The sequence below is a fragment of the Geotrypetes seraphini genome, chromosome 3 (assembly GCF_902459505.1).
Source record: "Geotrypetes seraphini chromosome 3, aGeoSer1.1, whole genome shotgun sequence".
Taxonomy (NCBI): Eukaryota; Metazoa; Chordata; class Amphibia; order Gymnophiona; family Dermophiidae; genus Geotrypetes; species Geotrypetes seraphini.
The window spans coordinates 191,742,074-191,767,458 of NC_047086.1; the positions used below are offsets into that span (position 1 = coordinate 191,742,074).

Consider the following 25,385-nt stretch of genomic DNA (forward strand, 5'->3'; position numbering starts at 1 on the left):
CATCAGGAGCAGCGCAGGTCATTCAGTGCAGCTCCCGGTGCTAAAAACGCTAATGTGGTTTAGAAATTTTAGAAATAAATAATAAATACTTAGTAAACTCAGAAGTATCAATAATTGAGTGCTAACAATCAATTATTGAGGTTAATTGGCACTCATTAAAAATTTGCGCACACATCTGGATGCATGCTATTCTATAAGGCCTGGCGCAACTCCCAAGGCGACTGCACTGAAGAGAGGAGCCCGAATGGCCTCTATAATGGGGAAAGCAATCCAAATATGGGAGTCGAACACACAGCAGGGGACGATCCAAAGCAAACTTTGTTGAGCAGGATGTAGGTTGCACAGACTCGACACTGACAGTGTTTTGGCAATTCTGCCTTTGTCAAGAGTCTAATGAATCACAAAGGTACGAAAGATAAAACCAAATAGTTACTGTATTTTTCATTCTATAGGACAAACCCGAACATAGGACGCACCCCCCTGTAGAGGAAGAAAAACCAAGAAAAAAAAATTTGGTTCAGAATTTTTTTTTTCTTGGTTCTTCCTCGTCTACATGTAGGTACATCTGGTGGTCTGGTGCTGGGAAGCCCGCAGCCCGAACATAGATGCATCTGATGGTCTAGTGCTGGGAAGCAGCAGTCCGCAGCAGCAGCGAATACACCTCCCCCACCCCCAGGTACCTTTATTTAATGGGCAGTGGTATCTCTTGCTGGATGGCTGCCTTTCTTCTTGCAGAGTGGCGCACAATGCAGGAGCATGACCATTGCGCTTCCTGCCTGGTCCCGCACTGCTCTGTGATTGGCTGCCATCAGTTCACTCTGCTTAACTTGGGTGCAGTATGACAGTATGGAGTGGCACACCATAGTTTGACATCACCCCACCTCTCTCTGGTTCTGATTTGTTAGTGTAATTTGATGTATGACGTTCTCTGTCATGGCTTCTTAACGCGCAGCTGCGCTCCTCTCTGTTATCTCCGCCCTCCCCCAGCCGGCTCGATGGTTCTTGTGTTCTGTAATCTGGGTTCCTGAAGAAGGGATTTTTCCCGAAACCAGGCTGGTTGGACCTGGTATCCTGCGGATCTCCCGGCTTTCGGGTGACCGCTTCATCACTCGCTTCAGCTTCAGCTAAGTCGGCTTTTTGATTTATCGGGAGTTCTCTGGGAGAGGTTCTCTGAGAGACTGTTTGATTGACCTCACTTGTGTTATTGCTTGTGCTTTATTTTGCACTCTTCACGTTTTGATTTATCTCACACACTTTGGTAGTACCCTATGATGGTGTGGGGGCAGGGACTTGTTGGTCCTTGTCTCATATGTGAAGCGTAGGAGTATTGCTCCCTTCGCTGCTTTATCACACTGAGGGTACTCCATTATCAAATTACACTAATTACTGCTTGATTTCTTATTACTTGTGTGTTCATATGTTTGGTCAGCAAGCAGTCTCTCCGAGAACCGTATGATCTTTTCTGCCTCCGTATTGGTATCTTGTTAACTTGGGTGCTGGCATTTATACCAGGTTTCAACAGGCATAATTCCAGTGCCCAAAAGTTAGTCACAGGATCCACACAAACACTATTCTTCTACCATCATTCGCTCCCTTTTACCGACAAGATTGAGATTATTTTAATTTAAACTTAGCCAACTTTGGACAATTTAAAATATATTTCCCCCTTCCTTTTATGTTATACCTTTTTATTATTTTTTTAATATAAAAAATTGTATTGTTTTTTTAGTGTGTATTTGTAAGTTAACTTTTTTTTTCCTGTTTACTATTATTGTAAACCGCTTAGATATTCAACAAGCGGTATATCAAGATTTGAATAAACTTGAAACTTTATAAGGAATGTGGCCTTTATAGAATAGCATGTAGTGCTGAATTTATTCAGGGCTCCTTTTACTAAGCTGCGGTAGCGTTTTTAACGCATACTGCAGATTAGCGCGTGCTAATCCCCGCGCTACAAGGAAAAACTAATGCCAGCTCAATGGAGGTGTTAGCGTCTAGCGTGCGCGGCATTGTAGCGGGTGCTAAGCGCGTGCTAAAACCGCTAGCGCAGCTTAGTAAAAGGAGCCCTCAGTGTCCAATATTTGTGAATTCCCTTCATGATAATAAATAGACATAAAACGAAGAAAAGAAGATAACTTTTTTAAATACAGTTTTTATTAGCTTTTGAAGGCTTTCATCAGGTCAGAAATAAAAAATGTTGGCAAATGTTTAAATATATAGTATAAGCAGAAAAAAGGTATCATCATCTTTAGTTTGTTTGGTTTTATTTCTCTTTATTACCTTTAAAAGTGGACTAACACGGCTACCACAGCACTTTACTCCTTAAAGAACAAAGCCAGGCATATCGCCTGACCTACCTTGATATATATATCCTTACAATGCTATTTACTCAGAAAAATTACTGTAAAATTTGACCTCATTGTTAGTCATATGTTAGACCTATATGCAGCTGGGTTTGAATATTAGCATAACCTCCTTTCACACTCCTCCTCTATTATTTTGACTAATGTAGGTGGTTCTTTTAATGCATCTCATGTTTTGTTTTAATATTGTTATGGATGATCACTGGATATTGTATAAGAAATCTGGCTATTTTCCAGACCGCCTCATCCAAATCACCTCTACCAGGCATAGAAAAATACACACCCCATTCACTTACCCCCCAATCAAAGAAGTAAAATGGAAAAAAACTATACAACGGACTACTGGCCACTCAGGCAGCGAAGATAGTCAACCAAGTCTCCAACCTATTGACAACAACCCCAGACTAAAAGATGTTCAGAAAGGAAATAAAAACTATATTCTTCAAGAAATCCCTTAATAAAGCTTAATACCATGATAAAGCTTAACCCCCCTCTTACCATCCCCTCCCTAACCCCAGATCCTACTTTTCCCTCTCTTGGAAACCTTCTCTGATCTAACGTTGTAACCCTTCTTCCATAACTCTTTTTGTAATCTGCTTTGAACCGAAAGGTAATGGTGGAATAGAAATCTGTAATGTAATGTAATGTAACATGAGAGGGTAGCAGTAGAGCTGGTGGTATATAAGAAGAAGCAGCATTTTGGACTGAAGGAGCTTAACCCCTCAGTAGATACTGATCTTTCCAATGTTGAGTGCAATTTAGTAAGAGCAATTTCTTTGTTTCCTGCAGTCTAAAGTTCATGGTGAAGCAGCTGGAAAATGGAGAGGTGAATATCGTGGAATTGAAGAAGAACTTGGAATACACAGCATCATTGCTAGAAGCAGTTTACATTGATGAGACAAGGTGAGGTGGCTTCAATTTCAGGAGCTAGTTTAGAAAGCATTGTGGCTTGCTTTCTTTGTCCCCTGGGCTGCCAGTTTTCAGGCTGCTTGCAGATATGAGATAACCAAGCTCTTGAAGCTTAGTCTCAATGAGGCCAATATTCAGAGCGATTTAAGTGGATAGGAAGCTCTCCTGTCCACTTAAATCGCTTCTGGCTGCCTAAGAGGAGATATTCAGTGGCACTTAACCAGAGAATGCCACTCAATATCCCCTCAGACCACCCAACTAAAAAGTTGGCAGGTCAGGAGCAGTGCTGGGGGCAACACTTGGGAGGATCCATAGGTTATGCAAATGCCAGCATTTTTGGTGCTGGCACTCACATAGCTAAGTGGCCAGATAGAATTTGAGCACTGAATATCGGGCCACTAAGTACACATGTAGGCCTGGATGGCCTACATGGATGTCGGGTAACATAGAAACCTAGAATATGATGGCAGAAAAGGGCCAGCGGCCCAACAAGTCTGCCCAATCAAGATCCCTCCCACCCTCGAGGATGTTCCGGAGGCCGGGGGAAGGGTGTGTGTTAAGAAATAGCTATGCCATTCAGCCAGCTTTTCAACCAAAGCTGCATAACTCACTTATGTGGGCCTGGCTGAATATCGGCCATGCCTGCAAAGTTCTGGCAGCCTGCCTGCTCACACAGCCCCTAATATTCAGTGCCAATGCCCAGTCATAGCCCAGCACTGAATATTGGTGGCTAATTTAGCCGGCGACGGTAAGTGTTTATAAAAGCGATGACTGCAGCTGGCTAAATATTGTGGGGAAATGTTACTGTAGTTATGTCCATCGACCAGCAGATGGAGACAGAATACACAAGAAGAGCTGTATGATATAGGTCCTAGCCATCTGTACAGCTCCTCAGTATTTGCTGTTTCCAAGCAGATGGATGGTCATAACTTTCAGCTCTGAGATTTGGTAGGCCGCTCCTGGTCCAGTTGGTCAACTGGTTCCCAGTCGAGCTTTCCCATTTGTAGCCTCTTGGAATGCACACTTGGTGGTGTTAGCCTCTGCCGCCTAGCCCGCTGCCCCCTCTCCCAGTCGGCTCCTCTCCCAGTGTGATTTAGACTGCAGCCTCTCCCAAAAAAAACCCAGAGAGAGAGAGAGAGAGAGAGAGAGAACCTGGTCACTCCTCTCTTCTTTGGGTGCAATTTTGATCATCATTGGTTCTGATATGATACTAGTATCAAATGTGCAAGATTCATTAATGTTTTGAAATAATGAATAAGTCAGTTGTTTGTGTCGAGAGGAAGATGACCTGTGGTAATGCACATTATCCCAGGACAAGCAGGCAGCATATTCTTAACGCATGGGTGACGACACCGACGGAGCCCCGGTACGGACCTTTTTAACTAGAAAGTTCAAGTTGGCCGCACCGCAAATGCGCGAGTGCCTTCCCGCCCGACGGAGGAGAGCGTGGTCCCCAGTTTCTTCGTTTCCGCGGAGCGAAGAAGACGCATGTGTTTTCAACGGCCGTTGAAAAACTAATTTTTGCCTTCCCGCTCGCGTATTTTTTCACTTTCTTTCCTTTTTTCTTATCGGATTCCCTTTATTTTTGTTTTCAAAAAAAAAAAACTCGTCGAGTTTTCCTTATTTTTTCAGGCCGGCCCCGGCGGGGCCTGTTGCCACCATACAGGCCTCCGGATTCGATTTTGCGGAGGCCGTGTTTCCATTCATGCCCCCTCAACCGGGTTTTAAGAAGTGCCAGCGGTGTGCACGCCTGATCTCCCTCACCGACCCACACAATTGGTGCCTCCAGTGCTTGGGTCCAGAGCATCGGGCTGATACCTGCACCCGCTGTGCTACGCTTAAAAAGCGTACTTTGAAAAATCGGCAGATCCAGCAAAATATTTTGTTTGGTACCGGATCTGCCATGGAACCGGCTGCGACGTCGACGGCACCACAAAAGTCGGCACCGACGACATCGACACCACTGGACCCTTCCTCGGGGTCGTTGGGCCCAGGTAAGCCGGCTAAGAAGCCTCCCACTTCCCTTGAGCGCCCTCCTGCCACGGTTGCGACACCGGCCCTCCCGGCACCGCACCGGCCCCGCAAACGCTCCGCTCCGATCTCGGTGAGTGCCTCATCATCGGCCTCCTCATCGCCGGAGCGTAGAGCGGCACCTATGGTATCGAAGAAGAAAAAAGCGGTACCGGTGCCTCCCTTGGACGACCGCATCGCGGCCATACTCCAAACACAGTTACAGGAGCAGCTGCAACAACAGCTCCAACAACTGTTGCCGGCGTTGCTGGCACCGCACCTTCCGGTACAGGACCGGTCCGAGCCTCACACTGTCCCATCGGTGTCGACCCCCTCGGTACCGATTAATACCTCCATGCCGGTGTTCTTGGCAGAAACACCTACAGTGCATACCCGTGATGCTGCCGACCCTGTCCTGTCCCAGGAACGACATCGGTCTTCCTCACCCGGTACCGCCTCGGTGCGCTCAGGCAAATCTCTTTCAAAGACCCGCCATGCCGAGCCCTCCACACCAATGTCCAAACGTACGCACCCCGACGTTAGGGACCCAGATTTGTGGGAAGACTCCCCTCACGGTACCGAGGAGGACGCTTCGTCAACTGACGAAGAACCCTCCATGACCGACACCATCTCCAAACCAGAGCAATCCTCTTTCTCCAAATTCCTTAGGGAGATGTCAGCAGCTCTTTCCATTCCCTTAGAGTCCGACTCTAAAAAGTCTCAGGCTTTCCTCGATGCCCTAGACTTTGAGCAACCTCCCAAAGAATTTCTGAAGTTGCCCGTCCACGACATCTTACGGGAAACTTTCTATAAAAACTGGGAAGCTCCCCTCACGGTTCCTGGAGCCTCTCGTAAATTGGATAGCTTGTAACGGGTTATTCCAATCCCAGGATTTGATAAGCCTCAATTGCCCCACAAGTCCCTTCTGGTGGAATCTAGTTTGAAAAAATCTCAGGGTTCCAGTGTATATGCCTCCACCCCTCCTGGCAGAGAGGGAAAAACCATGGATAAATTTGGTAAGCGCCTTTTCCAAAATGCCATGTTAGCCAATAGAGCCAACAACTACACCTTCCACTTCTCCTTCTACATGAAGCATCTGGTGCAACAGCTCTCCTCCTTACAGAAATACCTTCCTGAACGTAAGGTCCCTCTTTTCCAGCAACATATTTCCAGCCTCCTCCAACTCAGGAAATTCATGGTTCGCTCCATCTATGACTCATTTGAGCTGACCTCTCGCGCATCTGCCATGGCGGTGGCCATGCGACGTTTGGCATGGCTGAGAGTCTCTGACCTGGACATTAACCACCAGGACCGCCTGGCTAACGCACCTTGTCTGGGTGATGAACTCTTCGGAGAGTCCCTGGACTCAACAACCCAGAAACTCTCAGCACAGACCAGGTGGGACACTCTGATTAAACCTAAAAAGAAGACTCCACCTGCTCGCACCTACAGACAGCAGTCTTCCTACCAGTGCAGGTTCTCGGCCAGACCTCTCAACCCGCCTCAACAGCAGCCTCGCCGACCTCGTCAACAGCATCAATCTCAGGCTCGCTCACAGTCTCACCAACCTGCCAAGCCTCTCCCTCCGTCAAAACCATCTCAGCCCTTTTGACTTTTTCCTCCGGGGCATAGCCAGTCTCCCATCATCATTGCCTCTTCCTCAGCCTATCGGAGGTCGCCTCCAAATCTTCCTCAGCCGTTGGGAGGTCATCACATCAGACCAATGGGTCCTCAACATCATTCGCCACGGCAACTCTCTCAACTTCCAGACTCTTGCACCAGACAATCCTCCCGTAGAGTCTGCTTCTCACTCCTCCCAAACCCCCCTCCTCCTGAGGGAGATCCAATCCCTCCTTCTTCTCAATGCCATCGAAGAGGTGCCTCCGGACCAAAGGGGTCAGGGATTCTACTCCCGCTACTTCCTGGTTCCCAAGAAGACAGGAGACCTTCGTCCCATCCTCGATCTCAGGGACCTCAACAAGTGTCTGGTCAAGGAGAAGTTCAGAATGCTCTCCCTTGCCACGCTTTACCCTCTTCTCTCTCAACACGACTGGCTATGTTCCCTGGACCTCAAAGAGGCCTACACTCACATCCCAATCAATCCGACTTCACGTCGCTACCTACGGTTTCAGATACAGCACCGTCACTATCAGTACAAAGTGCTACCTTTTGGCCTCGCTTCATCGCCCAGGGTGTTCACCAAGTGCCTTATTGTGGTGGCGGCCTTCCTCAGGTCTCACAACCTCCAGGTGTTCCCCTACTTGGACGATTGGTTGGTGAAAGCACCTACGTCTCCACTTGTGCTACAAGCCACTCATCACACCATCTCTTTCCTCCATCTCCTGGGGTTCGAGATCAACTACCCCAAGTCGCATCTGCTTCCCACACAGCGACTTCAGTTCATTGGTGCAGTTCTCGACACCACACTAATGAGGGCGTTTCTCCCCTCCGACCGTCAACGGACCCTGCTCCACCTCTGTCGTCAGGTGCTCCTTCATCACTCCATTCCTGCCCGACAGATGATGGTCCTCCTGGGCCACATGGCCTCGACGGTCCATGTGCTTCCTCTGGCGCGACTCCACCTCAGGACACCTCAATGGACTCTTGCCAACCAATGGTCACAGACCACGGATCTTCTTTCTCATCCCATCTCTGTGACATTGTCTCTTCAGCAATCTCTTCAATGGTGGTTGAACTCCTCAAATCTTTCCAGGGGTCTACTCTTTCATCTACCCCCTCACTCCAAGATCATAACCACGGATGTCTCCCCCTATGCGTGGGGAGCTCACCTGGGAGATCTACGCACCCAGGGACTCTGGACCCCGCAGGAGCGTCAACATCACATCAGTTTCCTGGAACTCAGAGCCATGTTCTATGCTCTCAAGGCCTTCCAGCACCTTCTCTGCCCTCAGGTTCTTCTCCTGTGCACAGACAATCAAGTCGCCATGTACTACAGCGGCGTGTTAGATTTCAAGAGAAAATGGGATATTCATGTGGGATCTCTAGGAGAGTAAGAATCAGGGAGTGGGTCATTGGTATGGGCAGACTCGATGGGCTATAGCCCTTTTCTGCCGTCAATTTCTATGTTTCTATGTTTCTACATAAACAAGCAAGGCGGCACCGGATCTCGCCTCCTTTGTCAGGAGGCTCTCAGCATCTGGACTTGGGCCACGTCCCGCAATCTCTTCCTCAAGGCTGTCTATATCCAGGGCGAACAGAACTCCCTGGCCGACAATCTCAGCCGCATCCTTCAACCTCACGAGTGGACTCTGGACCCTTCCATACTCCACTCCATCTTTGCTCGCTGGGGCAGTCCGCAGGTGGACCTCTTTGCAGCACCTCACAACCATCAGCTGCCCCAGTTCTGTTCCAGACTCTTCTCTCCTCATCGTCTGACCCCAGATGCATTCCTGCTCGACTGGACGGATCGGTTCCTCTATGCCTTTCCTCCACTACCTCTGATGTTGCGGATGTTATCCAAACTCTGCAGGGACAGGGCCACCATGATTCTCATCGCTCCTCGGTGGCCTCGCCAACACTGGTTCTCCCTCCTGCTTCAGCTCAGCTCCAGGGAGCCCATTCCTCTTCCTGTGTTTCCTACTCTACTTACGCAGCAACGTCAGTCTCTACTGCATCCCAATCTGTCTTCGCTCCACCTGACAGCTTGGTTTCTCTCGAGCTGACCTCTCCAGAGAATCTGTCTCAGCCTGTCCATCGCATTTTGGATGCCTCCAGGAAACCGGCCACCCTCCAATGTTACCATCAGAAGTGGACCAGGTTCTCCTCTTGGTGTCTACTGCATCATCACGATCCCACCTCATTAGCGGTGGAAACTGTACTGGACTATTTGCTCTCTCTGTCCGATGCTGGCCTCAAGTCTACCTCAATCAGAGTCCACCTCAGTGCCATCACTGCGTTTCATGAGCCTATCCTCGGAAAACCTCTCACGGCTCATCCCCTGGTTTCCCGGTTCATGAGAGGCCTCTTCAATGTCAAACCGCCTCTGAAGCCTCCTCCTGTCGTCTGGGACCTGAATGTGGTTTTATCAGCCCTCATGAAACCCCCTTTTGAGCCTCTTGCCACAACTTCGCTCAAACTTCTAACATGGAAGGTCTTTTCCTCATTGCCATCACCTCTGCCAGGAGGGTTAGTGAGATGCATGCACTGGTCGCCGATCCACCGTTCACTGTTTTTCACCATGACAAGGTGGTTCTGCGTACCCATCCTAAATTCCTTCCCAAGGTGGTCTCGGCTTTTCACCTCAACCAGTCCATTGTGTTGCCTGTCTTTTTCCCTAAACCCCATTCTCATCCTGGGGAACAGGCGTTGCACACGCTGGATTGTAAGCGTGCCCTTGCATACTACCTTGACCGTACCAGGGTTCACCACTCGTCCCCTCAGCTCTTTCTGACCTTCGATCCTAACCGTCTAGGTCGTCCTGTCTCTAAACGGACGCTTTCCAACTGGCTTGCTGCCTGTATTGCGTTCTGTTATGCTCGAGCCGGTCTCTCACTGGAAGGTGCTGTCACGGCCCACAGGGTCAGAGCTATGGCTGCTTCTGTGGCTTTCCTCCGTTCCACGCCCATCGAGGAAATCTGCAAGGCTGCCACTTGGTCCTCAGTTCACACGTTCACTACTCGCTACTGTCTGGATGCCTTCTCCAGACGGGATGGACACTTCGGCCAATCTGTGTTACAAAATTTATTTTCCTAATGGCCAACCATCCCTCCTCCCTCTCTGTTAGCTTGGAGGTCACCCATGCGTTAAGAATATGCTGCCTGCTTGTCCTGGGATAAAGCACAGTTACTTACCGTAACAGGTGTTATCCAGGGACAGCAGGCAGATATTCTTACGTCCCACCCTCCTCCCCGGGTTGGCTTCTTAGCTGGCTTATCCTAACTGGAGACCACGCACTCCTCCGTCGGGCGGGAAGGCACTCGCGCATGCGCGGTGCGGCCAACTAGAACTTTCTAGTTAAAAAGGTCCGTACCGGGGCTCCGTCGGTGACGTCACCCATGCGTTAAGAATATCTGCCTGCTGTCCCTGGATAACACCTGTTACGGTAAGTAACTGTGCTTTTTAAATTATTATTTGTAATTTGTTTTTAGATAGCACTTAGGGCTGCACATTTAATGCATTAATAATGTGATTAACATGCGTTAAAAATTTTAATGCAGGTTAACACAGCTCTCTCCCTCTGAGTATCTTTGTGTTGGTACAACATACTGGACCATTTTCCAGAGACATAACTTGGGAAGGGGGGTGGCGAGGCACAAGGGAAGCAGTCACACATTTGCCTCTCACCTTCCAGCAGTCAAACAAAGGATTCCCAATGTGACTGGGGAGGTGTGTCGCCTAAGCCTTACTCCTGTGCGATTTAGCTGCCATCCACAGCCAATCCTTCCTCCTCCCCTTAGGTGGTCCTCCAACCCCATGATACTCCCTTTCCGGTGGCGCAGGCAATTGAAGCAGGGCACTGCAGGTCAGATCATGATTCCCTTCTTCCTCTCCCTAAGTAGTCCTCCAACCCCCCAGCACCTCCCCCTGGCGACACAGGCAATCAAAGCAAGGCACTGCCAGCCGGATGATGATCCCCTTCCTCTTCCCCCTAAGTGGTCCTCCAACCTCCCCCGGCAATACAGGCGATCAAGGCAGGGCACCCAGCTGGATCATAATTCCCAGCACCTCACCCCGGTGGCACAAGCAATTGAAGCAGAGCACCGTCGGCTGGATCCAGAGCCCTTCTCTCTAGCGCCTCTCGCCTCCTCTGATATAACTTCCTGTTCCTGTGTAGGCAGATGTGCCAGAGAGTAAGCCCCTGGAGCGGCTGGCGGTTCAAGCACCAACACCAAAAAGAAAGCCTCAGGAGGCCAAAGAACCACTCACGGAAAGAAAGAAAGGAATCACAACATATTAATTTGCCAGACAAGGGGAAGAATGATGTTGCAAAGGGGAATGGGGTGGGGAGCAGATGCCTGACCAGGAGGTGGGACCTGAAGTGGTGAAGAGAAGAGATATGGGATGGATGCTACAAAGGGAGAGAGAGAGAGGGGCTTTGGGTGGGTGAGAGAGACAACATTCCTTCAGCACTACAGTGCTAAAGGCAAAATTGTAGGGCCAAGAGGGCCAGGAAGAAAAGTGAGAGAATTCAGACAAGATGGCGGGGGGGGGGGGGGGGGGGGGGTGAAGGTTAAGAAGTGCCAAAAGAAAGAATGAGAGATGTGGAGGGGGGATTTTTGAGAGAGATGCTTGAAATAGAGGATGGAAAAACAAAGAAGGTAGATGACCACAGATGGAGGAGAGGGGAGAAATGATGACCATGGAGTGTTGGGAACAGGAGGGGAGGGAAGAGAAAAGGAAAAAAATGGTGGACCATGGATGGAGGGAAGGGAAGAGATGGTGCCCATGGGGTGGAGGGGAGATGGGAAGGGGGTGCATGCGGAGAAGAGAGGAGAAGAAAGGGAAACCAGAGAGACTGGAGGAGATGATGTTCATGGAGAAGAGGAGAAAGTAAGATGGTGCCCTTGGAAGGGAGGGGAAGGTAAGGTAATGGAAGAGATGAAAACTAGATTTGAGATGGAGGAATAAAATGGATGAAAGCTGAATGTGAAATATTGATATAGTGTGAGAAGTGAAGGAGAAAAATGAAATAGTGAATAGTCAGGAGGCACTGGAACCAGAGTTGATGGCATGGAACTGTCCTGCATTCACAGGGAAACAGCACCAGAGTCAGGTAATGAGAAGATTAGAAAGATAAAATCTCCAAACAACATAGATAAGATAAATGATTTTATTTTTAATTTAGTTGAAATATGTCAATTTTGAGAATTTACATCTGCTACCTCTGTATTGCACTGTATAGAGGGTATAGAGCAGTGGTCTCAAACTCAAACCATTTGTAGGGCCACATTTTGGATTTGTAGGTACTTGGAGGGCCGCAGAAAAAATAGTTAATGTCATTAAAGAAATGACAATTTTGCATGAGGTAAAACTTTCTATAGTTTATAAATCTTTCCTTTAACTGTTAAAGGAAAGATTTATAAATATAATGAGTTTTACCTCATGCAAAATTGTCATTTCTTTAATAAGACATTAACTATTTTTTCTGTGGCCCTCCAAATACCCTATTTTTTCTGCGGCCCTCACAGTTAAAGTTTAACATCTTTCCTTTCTCAGAACTGACACATTTCATTCACTATATTGAAAATAAAATATTTTCCCTACCTTTGTTGTCTGCTGACTTCATTTTGTTTCCAGGGCCTTCTTGTCCTTTGACTGTTTTTCTCTCCGGTCTTCACGTTCTGCCTTGCATCCATCTTTGGCATTAACTTAACATTCAGTTTTTCCCTTTTTTCTGCTTTCTTCTCAATATCTACATTTCCATGTCTTACCTCCCTTCCTATTTCTCTCTCCTTCCCTCCCTATTTCCATGGTCTGACATCTCTCTCCTTCCCCTCCAGTGTAACATTTCTCTTTTCCTTCCTCCTTTCTGCCCCCTACAGTCCATCTTCCTTCCCTTCCTCCTTTCTGGCCTCCCTCCCAGTCCAACATTTCTCCCTCCTTTCCACCAGTCCAACATTTTTTTCTCTCTTTCTCCTGCATGCTTCTCCTCTGATCCTCCTTCCTTCAACCAAACATCTCTCTCTCTCTCCCTCCAAGAGTCCAACTTTTCACTCTCTGCCCTCTCCCCCTTCTCCAGTGTAACATTTCTCCTTCCCTCCTTTCTCTCCTCCCCATCTATCTTGCCCTCTCCATGAATCAAACACTTTCTGCCTCCTGCACGCTTTCTCTCTCTGTCCTTGCCTCTTCCCTCAATGACATCCCTCCTTTGCACCTCCCAACCCAACATGCTCTCTCCCTATGCACCATCTCACCCTCCCCTCCAGTGTGTAGCACCTTTCCTTTCCCTCCCTTTCTGCCAGGCCCAGCAGTACCTCTTCTCCCTTCCTTTTACCTCCCCCTTGTCCAGCAGTACTCCTTCCCCCTTCCCCCCTGTCCGGCAGTATCCCTTCCCTGTTCCCATTGTCCAGCAATACCCCTTCTCCCTTCCCTGCTTCCCTTGTCCAGCAGTACCCCTTCTCCCTTCCTTCTTCCCCTCCTCCCCTTGTCCAGCAGTACCCCTTCTCCCTTCCTTCTTCCCCTCCTCCCCTTGTCCAGCAGTACCTGGTGCACACTGGGCAGGAAGAGAAGCTCCGGCATCAGCTGACTAGCAACTTCCTGCAGCTGCATCTTATGCCGGGACTTCTGCCTTCGCGTATCCGGCAGATACGCAAAGGCAGGAATCCCGGCATACGATGCGGCTGCAGGAACTTGCTAGTCAGATGACGCTGGACCTTCTCTTCCTGCCCAGTGTGCGAGATGGTGCCGGCGTCAGCGGACTTGCAACTGCCTGCTGCCGTTACGCATGCTGGGACTCCTGCTTTCGCGTATCCGGCAGATATGCTAAGGCAGGAGTCCCAGCATACAGGCAGCAGGCAGTTGCCCAGATTGTTGGATTGGGTTGCCCAGTTGCAGTTGCCCAGATTGCGAGTTTGGGTACTAGACCACGGGCTGCAAAATAGCAGCTGGGGGGCCAAGAGTTTGAGACCACTGGTATAAAGGGTACTTTACTGGCAGTGAACAGGGTCTCTTACCTGCTCCTTGTGCTGGCTGAACCTTCCCTCCAATGTCACTTCCTGGCCCTGTGAACATGAAGTGATGTCAGAGAAATGCCTGGTCTGTGTGAACAATGGAAAGGAGTTCTTGCTCTCTGCCAGAGAAGACTAGAAGGGGTACGGGGGAGGGAAGTGCATTTAAGAGATTCCTCCCCATCACTGGGGTGCTCCACCCCTCCCCCTTTACTAATACGCTGACTGGAACAGAGACATTCCTGGACCCGGAGCTGGGGTAAGGTTTGGACTTAATTGCATATTTGATAACATATACATACATAGAAGGTCATCTTATAATGTTAGAGTTCTTATCCCTTAATCTGTTCAATTCCCTCCTTAAGCTATGTTCTCAAAGAGGCAGTAAAAACAACACAGAAGCGCAGCTTGAAATTAAAGAGGTTTATTGTAAGGAATTAATTTAATGAAATTACAGAGAGAAATTTGTGTACAAACGGTTAATGTGTAACTGGATGGCAAGCAACTATATTTCCAGACAGACTTGTATGCTGTAGGAGAGTATGCAAAGAGAGATTCCCTCCATGATAACTGCACTGCTTCCTCACTATAATCTATCACTTGGTGTACTGCATTTTCCATAGTGTGCACCGTAAGGTTAAATTGTGCCTTGGAAAATTGCAATTGTGTTAATGCATTCCTAATACTTGTGGTCAAATTGGAAGTAAATGTGGACAAGAAATGTAAATCTTGTATTTCTGTACTAACCTCAAATGACCAAAATGAATATGATATGATTGGACAATCATATTCTGAATTCCTTCTATCTCAAATGTGCCACTGAGACATGCAATCAATTTCATTGGCCAGCCATATAATGTTCACATGTTCTGTAGTTTGCAGCACATAATTACAGTTACCTAAGAAATAAATCTGAAACTGAGTATTTGTAACTGTGACATTATATTCTCGGGCAAGTGAATAATGTTCCATGTCAAATACCATTAAAGGTGACTGCATACTAGTGTGTGTAAAAATGTATAATGAATTATTGCATAAATATAATTCTTGTGTAATAATAGGATAGGTTAGAATTTCTCCTAACACATAACCATGATTCAAATTGGTGTAACAAAGAAACTTTTCTGCCTCTTTAGGTCCTGTTGCTAACACAGATGTATAATAATTTGTATGAACTATTATTTTCACTTTCCATAAATCACTACACTGAGATGGGGGAAATGTGTTTTCTAAATATGAGTTTAACAAATATGGCCATTTCCCTTCCATTAGATCTTTAAATATTGTCACCCACCACCTCAGGGCAATGTGTCCAGGGCTGTGGGGACAAGGAATATCTCTTGTGGGCCGCGGAAGGCGCCACAAGGAAAGGAAAAAGCAAAAGGTTTTTGCCCACAAGTCAGGTAAGTCTTTCAGAAAAAAAAACCAGGACTGGATTTATTTAGGTTATATAACAGTGAAACCAAAAACATAAAAAATAAACAATTGTCAGGAATTTCAACCAAGCAATCCAGTCTTCCAAAACCTCGAGCTTCAATATCATACCCAATAAAGTCTTTCAATTCACATAACAAAAAGTGCTCTGTATTCATCAATAAGCATCAGTTTAAAGTTCTTTCAAAAGAAAAACTAACAAAAGAACAGTCTCTTCCCTTTGGTAGTTACTCAGATCACTGTCAGTGACACAGCACTGTTCTCCCTCAGCAATAAAAATGCTGACCAGGTGGTGTGCTCCACGTGATGGATTAATGCTACATAATAGAGCCCACTATCCCACCTCAAAACTTGGGGCTAATTCCCCCACCACACTGGCAGGGTAAAGTGCATACTCCCTCCTTAAACAGGGAGAAACTCAGCAAACTATTAAGCATAAGTTTTTCAGTCTTAAACTCCTGTGCTTCCCTGCTTCAGCCACAACAGGGCAGGTAAAGCACAGCTTCAAAAACAAACCAAAAACAGTTCATACAAAAACATAAGTAATAGAAATCCTCTTTAGGCAGTTACTTTACTTGCCTTGGAGAGACACACTTCCATAGGTTGAGAATCCAGCTGAACCTCTGCACTTGGTTCTAACTCCAATTCCATGGCTTGTGGAACTTCAGAGAGGTCAGGAGTTATCCCAGCACCAGCTTCAGCAAACTCCATGCACTCAGGGGTTTGTTGGTCCTGCAGAGCTCTCAGTCCTGAGCTAGGCTGCCAGTACTTTTCCTGCGACTGTTCTCCTCCTCTCCAGTTCTCCCTCTGCCTCTCTAACTGTTCAGACCTGAGTTTAAGGAACCTGCAGCCCCGCCCAACACTCCCAGGTGCAAAGCATTTCCGGTCATAAGACTTGGGAAGGTGTGGGGGAGGGGAAGACTGCAGCTCAGCCCCTAAGCTCCCTCTACTGGACACAGTAGAAATAGCAGGAAAAAGGGTAAACTGGTATTTAGCTTGAGCAGTTTGAGAACTAACTGCTCCAGGCATAGACCTTATGCTAGGACCAGTCCTAGCAGGCACACCTCGCATACCACAATATGGAAGAATAAGCTGTAGCATAGATCTGAGTACACTGTAATGCTTTTGACGCATTCCTTCTAAGAAAATAAGTATTCCCTTTCAATATCTTTAAATATTCGTGCTGTTATATCTATCTCCTTCTGAGTGAATTTAGAAACTATCCTTGTGACATCCTCTTTGATGGCTGCTAATGCCTCCTGAGTGTTTAGCTAAAGCTGTCAATTTATTAATCGGTGCTTCAATCTGCTTGGAGTTTTGTTTTTTTTTACCTCCCCATTGCAGTTCTTATAGCTGCAAGTGATCCCCCTAACCAACTGGAAAGATCATGGATTTTTCTTTCTGTCACTCTTGGTTTGGGTACGAAGCCTCTCGATAAAGCTAGCATCAGGTCTGTAACTATTTGTCATTTTGCTGTTTGTTTTAATAATTATGGGACTCATAATCGAAACAGAAATACATCTAAAAACCCACCCACGTCAGCACTTGGACAACCTAAAAGACAATTCATCCAAGTGCCGATAATCAAAACGTTTTTTCAGACGTATCCAGGGACATTTTAGGTCTCTGAATGCCGCTGTGCGCCCAGAGCTGAAAGGGGAGTTTTTTGGAGGAGTGGTGAGGGCGGGAAGTGGGCCAACCTAGACTTATTTGTACTGCAGAGATAATCAAAAGTTTTACGAGGCTGCTTGGACGGAAATTTTACATTGTGACTTAGGTGATCTAAAACCAGGTCTAAGTGCCCAGAAGGTATCCAAAGTGACTAGATAATCACTGCAGACCCACACACACTCCTCCAGTGATCACTGACCCCCACACACCGCCAAAAAAATCAGAATAAAAATGTACATACCTGTCTCCAGAACATCAGCATCTGCTATAGGAAAGCCTAGTACAGCTGCATAGAGATCTCTTAAGAAGCCGGAGGGGGGGGGGGGGGGGGGGCTAGTGAACCATACAGAAGTGGACCCAGGTCCATAATCCACTCTAACCATTACATTCATGGTGGAAAATAGCCCACCAAAACAAAAAAAAACTACTGTACTGCCATATGAGTGCTACCTGCAGCCATAAGGGTTATTGGGGTTGTAGCAGGTGGGTATAGTGGATTTTGGGGTTTTTGGGGGGGGTTCAACATTTACTTATAGGGGAGTTCTGGTGAGATGTTTATGTCTGAAAATGAAACCTAAAATTGCCAAAAATAATTCAACAAGATACCAAAAAGTTTGGCAATAAATTTAGAAAGGGCAGTAGCCCTCACTATATTAGCCAAAATATGCTGAAAAGTTTTAATAAATTAAATGGAAGGTAACAAAACCCATTGAAAGGAAAGAGAAAGACCTCAGTACTGGGGAACTGCAATAGATCAATCAACTAGTAGTATAACCCTGGGCAGACAACTCATGTTTGAATAACCTAATGGCTATGACCTAAATGAGTTTGCCCCGTACATCATAATGTCTCCTCTGTGGTGAAAGAATAAATGTACGGTATTTGCCGGCGTATAAGACGACTGGGCGTATAAGACGACCCCCCAACTTTTACAGTTAAAATATAGAGTTTGTTATATACTCGCCGTATAAGACTACCCCTTCTTCTGCACACCTTCTGCACAACAAATAAAACTTAAAAGAACATCAGAATTTATTTCAACAATTTTAATTCAAATGTTTACTTACCCCCTCCCCCCACCCTTTTATCAAACTGCACGGCAGAGTAGTGCAACTTGATTTAAAAAAGGGGAGGGGGAGGTAGCTCGTATATAGCACTGTTAGGGCATAAGATAGGGCAGTCAGTTTTCGGGGGGAAGCGAAGCTTAGCCAAGCAAAGAGGGACCGGTTTAGCGTCCAGCAACCAAACGCAAGGGAGGAACCTCCCATGGATTTAAAATGCCCCACGAGGCCCTTCTCTTAAGTTTGGGGACCAGCTGATCTAGAGCGAGACGAACACTCGGCTCACGCGAAGCACAAACCCAACCTTTTATCTCCCGAAAGGAAAAAAGAGCTGCACAGACCCGACATGTGCACGCATTCCTATAGCAAAACCTGGTTTATTTATCTTTTTAAATAAACTGGCTAAGAAAAGACCTTATTATCACCAGACCCCGCCGGCGGACCCACTACTCACCGGACGAGCCGGAACAGCGCTCCGTCTAACCACCACATCCCGGCACCGGCTCCCCTCCCCCGTAGCACGCCTCGCTCTCCGAACCCCAGGGCGAGCTTAACCCGGCCGGCAACACGACTTCAATCCATCGCACGGGCTCACTGGTGGGCGAGCGAGCTAAGTCTCCTCTCATTGGTTGCGCTTTGACGGCCCGCTGCGTGGTAGGCGGAGGCAAAAGGTGAGGCGGGCTGGTGGGCGGGGGAAAAGTGCAGAAGGCAGGAGGTAAGGAAGGAGATGTTAGGGCATGTAAAGTAAGGGAACGTAAACAGTACCCAACGTATAAGACGACCCCCGACTTTGGGGAGGATTTTAAGGTACTGAAAAGTCGTCTTATACGCCGGCAAATACGGTAAGTGAAAATAATAATAATAATGTGAAAACTATTCAGTATACTCTCCTCATCTAGCGATTGTAAGTTTTTAAAAAGCTGTCATCTTCAATTTTCTTTCGCTGCTCAGACCCAAAAAACAACAAAAAATAAGTTATCAAAAAACAATATTTGAAAAAACCAACTTATCTGAGCCCAAAGGAAATGAGTCACTGCTCGAGCTCCATTTGACTATCCTCTTCAGGAGCAGAAACCCAATAATCCTTCTTAAAGAATCATGGCTCTTGGAGTCCAGCCCCTCCTTGGCTACAGGGCTTGGCTCCTCTCTGAGAAGATGTGAGGTTTCTGGCTCTTCTCACTCCTCTGAAGTGACCTAGCCTCTTCCTAGCATAACAGGGAATTTTACTATAACCCCTCAATATCTACGAGCAGCAGTTTTATAAGTAACTCAGGCTCTCTTACCTCATTCGCTGTGTTTACCAGCTGTATGCTGAACCCTAACTCTAGCTATGGGGTTCAGTGTGAAGGGACTATCCTACCGATTAGATAGTAATCCCTCCCACAATCCCTTCTCGTGAGGTTCAAGTTATACTTCTCTAGCCTTACTCTCATAGCATAGCACTGCTTTCATAGCCTTGCAGACAGGAAAGGGTTATTGATTCCCCTCCCCCACACACTGCAGCTTCCCCTACACGTAACAGAAATACGGTACTTCTTGAAACTTGTTAGCTTTAACTTTCTTTTTTTAGGCTAGCACTGCGCTTAGCATAGCCTTAAAACTGAGCTCTTTGTTTAGCATAAAGCAGAAAAATTACATAACATTCCTTAATTCAACTCTAAGGGAAGAAATATCATTAATACAGTGTTCTAGGCAACTCTCAGATGTCTTCATTTCTGTCTCATCTCTAGAACTAACTGAAACATTCTTTTCGAAATCCTTGAATTCTTCTATCACTGGCATGAATACACTTCCTTCAGACTCATTCAGCATTTCTACTTCTGGGACCTTTGGCATATGGTTCCTACCCTGTGTAGAATCTTTAGTCTTATAAGAACATAAGAATTGCCGCTGCTGAGTCAGACCAGTGGTCCATCATGCCCAGCAGTCTGCTCACGCGGCGGCCCTCTGGTCAAAGACCATCAACCTAAACAAGACTAGCCCTACCAGCGCACGTTCTTGTTCAGCAGGAACTTGTCTAACTTTGTCTTGAATCCCTGGAGGGTGTTTTCCCCTATAACAGCCTCTGGAAGAGTGTTCCAGCTTTCTACCACTCTTTGGGTGAAGAAGAACTTCCATACATTTGTAAGGAATCTATCCCCTTTCAACTTTAGAGAGTGCCCTCTCGTTCTCCCTACCTTGGAGAGGGTGAACAGCCTGTCTTTATCTACTAAGTCTATCTCCTTCAGTACCTTGAATGTTTCGATCATGTCCCCTGTTCGAGGGAGAAGAGGCCCAGTTTCTCTAATCTTTCGCTGTACGGCAGCTCCTCCTATCCCTTAACCATCTTAGTTGCTCTTCTCTGAACCCTTTCGAGTAGTACCATGTCCTTCTTCATGTACGGCGACCAGTGCTGGATGCAGTACTCCAGGTGAGGGCACACCATGGCTGGTACAGCAGCATGATAACCTTCTCCGATCTGTTCGTGATCCCCCTTCTTTATCATTCCTAGCATTCTGTTTGCCCTTTTTGCCGCTGCCGCACATTGCGTGGACGGCTTCATCGACTTTTCAATCAGAACTCCCAAGTCCGACATGCATCACTTTACACTTATCCACGTTGAACCTCATCTGCCATGTTGATGCCCATTCCTCGAGCCTTGTTACAGATCTTCACAATCCCCCTGCGTCTTCACTACTCTGAATAACTTCGTATCGTCCACAAATTTAATCACTTTGCTCATTGTACCTATGTCCAGATCGTTTATAAAGATGTTGAAGAACACAGGTCCAAGCACCGAGCCCTGCAGCACCCCACTGGTGACACTCTTCCAGTCCAAGTATTGTCCATTTACCCCCCACTCTCTGTTTCCTATGCTCCAGCCAGTTTTTAATCCACGTATTTCACCCTCGATTCCATGGATCGCAATTTTCCAAAGTAGTCGTTCATGCAGAATCTTGTCGAACACCTTCTGGAAATCCAGATATACATTGTCGACCAGATCGCCCTTGTCTATCTGTCTGTTTACTCCCTCAAAAAGTGCAGCAAGTTCGTCAAACACGATCTGCCTTTGCTAAAACCGTGCTGACTGGTCCTCATCAGCCCGTGTCCGTCAAGGTGATCAATGATGCTGTCCTTTATCAGTGACTCTACCATCTTTCCCGGTACTGAGGTCAGGCTCACAGGTCTGTAGTTTCCCGGATCTCCCCTCAAACCTTTCTTGAAGATCGGCGTAACATTCGCCACCTTCCAGTCTTCCGGAATCTTTCCCGATTTGATCGACAGATTGGCTATTAGTTGAAGCAGTTCTGCTATGGTCCCTTTCAGTTCCTTGATAACCCTCGGATGGATGCCATCCGGTCCCAGGGATTTATCGTTCTTAAGCCTATCAATCTGCCTACACACCTCCTCTAGACTGACCGTCAATCCTGTCAGCTTTCCGTCTTCATTTCCAGCATATAGCCTGATGAGTTCCAGTATGCTGTGTACATCTTCTTCGGTAAATACAGATGCAAAAAATGTGTTCAGTTTGTCGGCAATTGCTTTGTCCTATTTTAGCACTCCCTTTATTCCATGGTCATCCAACGGTCCCACCGCTTCCTTCACAGGTCGTTTCCCCTTAATATATCGAAAGAACGGCTTGAAGTTCTTCGCCTCCTTGGCTATTTTTTCATCATAGTCTCTTTTGGCCCCTTTTACTGTCATATGGCACCTGCCTTGATGTTGTTTGCGCTTGTTCCAGTTTTCGTCCGTTTTGACCTTTTCCATTCCTTAAATGAAGTTTTCTTGTCTCTGATTGCTTCCTTCACCTCTACAGTGAGCCATGCCAGTTCTTTGTTCTTTTTCCTCTCGGATCCCTTATTGATACGCAGCATATATAGATTTTGCTCCTCGGTGACTGTGTCTGAGGTTCTCTAGCCCTGATATCTCTCTCAGCCTTTCTTCCCTGAGTGGCTACTGCTGAGGGCTTTGGAAAGCTGCCCTCTTCCTTGCCTTTCCAGCCTTTAGTGGAGCTCCTTTGCTTCTGTCTTCCCACTGGTTTAATCAAGCCCACAGGTGAAACAGAAGTTCTTATTGATTGAAGCACAGATTGTTTGCCTGCCTGTTTGCCTGCTGTAGCTTTGCCTAGGGTATTTTCTCTGCCTCTCTTCTCCCTCACTAGAGCAGGAGATGGGGAATGTATGAACTGTCTCACCATGTCAGGATCCTCAGCCAAGGATGACTAAGTCTGTGGTGCAGAAATACTTTTATTTCCTGCAGCTCTTGGCTTTAGCTGTTTGCTACAGACTTTCGCTTTCTCTCCAGTGACAGGGCAGGTTCCTTTATTCCTTTGCTGAAACCTAGGGATTTCTCTGGTTGCCAACTTTTCCCTGTCATATTACGTAGGCCTAATTCCTCACCAAGATAAAATATATAATGGGGTAAAGTCCAGTCTTGGCTTTCCAGCACTTCTGCATGCCTAGAAACATCGATTAATATCTGGACTTGATAAGGTAACGATCCTGGAGCAGCCAGCCTTAATAATTTCAGCATTTCAATCTGTCAAATCTTGTGCCTAAACCATTTCCACTAAAGCTGCTAAGAATTCCCTGTGTCCTCAAACTTTTCCCAAGCATACAAGGAACGAATTAAAGCCCTAATTTCTGAGGTTTTCAAGGGCACAATTATGTGTTGTTCCCCCCTCTACGTGCCCAGGCATAGCAATTCTATTCATAGCTCCCACTGGATAATTTCTTAACTCTCATATGCCCAATATCTCCAACTCCGATCCACTCACATAAGTGTCATAGCAATTGGCATCTTTGCCACTTTGACTTGAAGTTGTTCATTCTCCGCTTGCAAATTCTTTCTTTCTTCCAACAGATCCTGGACCTGTTTCTCTGTTTCAAGTTTCTGTTGACTAAAACAGGCATTCACAGATGTCAGAATATGTAGCTGATCTGTACCTTGCTTCAAGTTATCTGTAAGCATCTGATTACACCATTGTAACTCATTAATTTTCTCACTCATGCGGTTAAAACTATCCATAGCACAGATTTTATACTTCTTTTCTCACTCGTGAGAGATAAGTATGTTTCATATTGGTTCTGTAACCCTTATACATTCAATTATAAAACCTTTTGTAAAAGGATTACGCCCTGTTTTTTCCAGGATTCTCTGCACAACGTAAACTTTTGTATTTAATGCTAAAGCAGCTGTGCCTATCACTCTGGACGCTGATCTTTTCCTAAACCTCTTGAAAAAGAGGAAGAGTGTGGTGCAGTGGTTAAAGCTTTAGCCTAAGCACCCTTGTGGGTTCAAACTCATGCTGCTCCTTGTGACCCTGGGCAAGTCACCGAATCCTCCATTGCTCCGGGTACATTAGATAGATTGTGAGTCCACCGGGACAGAGAGGGAAAAATGCTTGAGTCCCTGAATAAATTCATATAAACTGGGAGGACAGTATAGAAAACTGAATAAATAAATACACTAATTTCTTTCTTGTTTACTCACCTCTCTGGTTTTATTTACCTGTTTCGTACCCTGATCGAGCAACTGTGCTTTTTTTTCCCCAAAAGAAAATCAATATGGCTGCATCTGTGAACACAATTCAAAAGAGAAGAATTAAGACAGAATCCTTTTAACTTAAGTTTCCCCCTCGTAGCCATCCTCTGCTTATTATCCCTTAATCTGTTCAATTCCCTTCTTAAGCTGTGTTCTCCCAAAGGCAATAAAAAAAACACAGAAGTGCTGATTGAAATTAAAGAGGTTTATTGTAAGGAATTAATTTAATGAAATTACAGAGATAGATTTTTGTACAAATGGTTAATGTGTAACTGGATGGCAAACAACTATATTTCCAAACAAACTTGTCAAATATCTAAATTCTTCTAAGTTCTTATACGTTTTTTATTTAATTAATAAGTATGCATATATTTTAAGAATAACAAAGTTCCTCAGATTTTACTCTTAGTAAACTTCAGCTATATAATTAACTTAAAAAGAAAAATATATTACCCAAGTGTCTCCCTTAGATTGGCCTTCAAAGTTCATATAAGCCTGCTTCCTCAAAGGAATGGAGGAAGTAGTTGCCTTGTACCTCTGACTCAGTGCCTTATGTATCGTAACATTTCATGTTCTTGTGTCCTAAGGCAAGCTGATGATACATTCTTCCTGGGAGGAGAGGAGAGAATATTCACGCCTGGCCCTTTCTCATTGCCCTAGGTCTGCTCTACCCCTGCAAACTTGCACCCAGCGAGAGAGGTTGTCTTCTGCAGTTTGCCGCTAAGCTAATTACGGCAGCCTGCAGAGCGAATCTAGCAGGCTGCCATTGGCCCCGAAGTACATTCCTGCTGCCGCGGTCCTGCTCCTTCTCTGATGTCAGAGGCAGGACCGCAGCAGAGGGAACATGTGCAGAGACTGATGGCAGCCTGCTAGGATTGCTAGGATAGGCTGCCTTAATTAGCTTGTTGGTCCTCGAAAGCGGTAGGGGTGGCGCTTTTAAAGGTGAGATTAGGAGGGAAGAGCAGGAGCAGGGGAGAGGAGTGAGAGTTGTTTTGGGCCGCATGCAGCCCGGGGGCTGTATGTTGTGCAGGGCTGTGTTATGTTATTCTCCAATGTCCACCATGAATGTCAGCTTTGAATGCCAAAGCCACAAAAAAGCGGTATATGAGTCCCCATTCCCTTTCCCTTTATAAAATTACTTAAAATATGCTTCTTTTTGAAGTGCTCACATGAGTGTTCTAAAAAAAAAAGCATAAAAAAGGCACATTTTTGGGTGCTAGACAACTGGTATAAATATGTTCATATACTTTCCTTAGGAAAATTTTTAAAGTGAAAGTATGCACATATTAGAATTGATGTACTTTGTGTATACTTACTGCACAAGTTAGGTGGTCTATTATAAATGTACCCTCCCTCTGTAAATACTGGAATTATGCTAATCCCCAGAATTACAATAATACTCTCCAATACTTTTTTTTCAGGCAGTTTCACTGTAAAACTTAACAAGCATACCATCTGTTCTTCTCCAGGCAAATTCTGGACACGGAGGATGAACTACCAGAGATACGCTCCGATGCAGTTCCATCCGAAGTGCGGGACTGGTTAGCATCCACCTTCACCCAGCAGACCAGGTCAACAGGACGTCGGTCCGAGGAGAAACCTAAATTCCGCAGCATTGTGCACGCTGTACAGGCAGGCATCTTTGTGGAGAGGTAAGAAGGATAAAAGGGGTCGAGCACATTTATCCAGCATTTGCTAAGATAAGAAATAGACAAGTGGAGGGAAGTAACATGTAAGAGAGCAAGAACACAGACAAAAACCTCCTAATCGAGCCAATGAAACAGAAA

At 46.2% G+C, this 25,385-nt stretch overlaps 1 protein-coding gene across 4 annotated transcripts in view; it reads left to right on the forward strand.

Annotated features, from left to right (window-relative positions):
* The window catches only part of PDE1B (phosphodiesterase 1B), a 657,058-nt gene that overhangs the window by 502,226 nt on the left and 129,447 nt on the right, over positions 1 to 25,385 (forward strand). For all 4 annotated transcript variants that reach the window (XM_033937713.1, XM_033937714.1, XM_033937715.1 and 1 more), the window contains 2 exons: positions 3,153 to 3,266; positions 25,068 to 25,250. In XM_033937713.1, the coding sequence (XP_033793604.1) occupies positions 3,153 to 3,266; positions 25,068 to 25,250 (297 nt within the window). The remainder of the gene's footprint in view (positions 1 to 3,152; positions 3,267 to 25,067; positions 25,251 to 25,385) is intronic.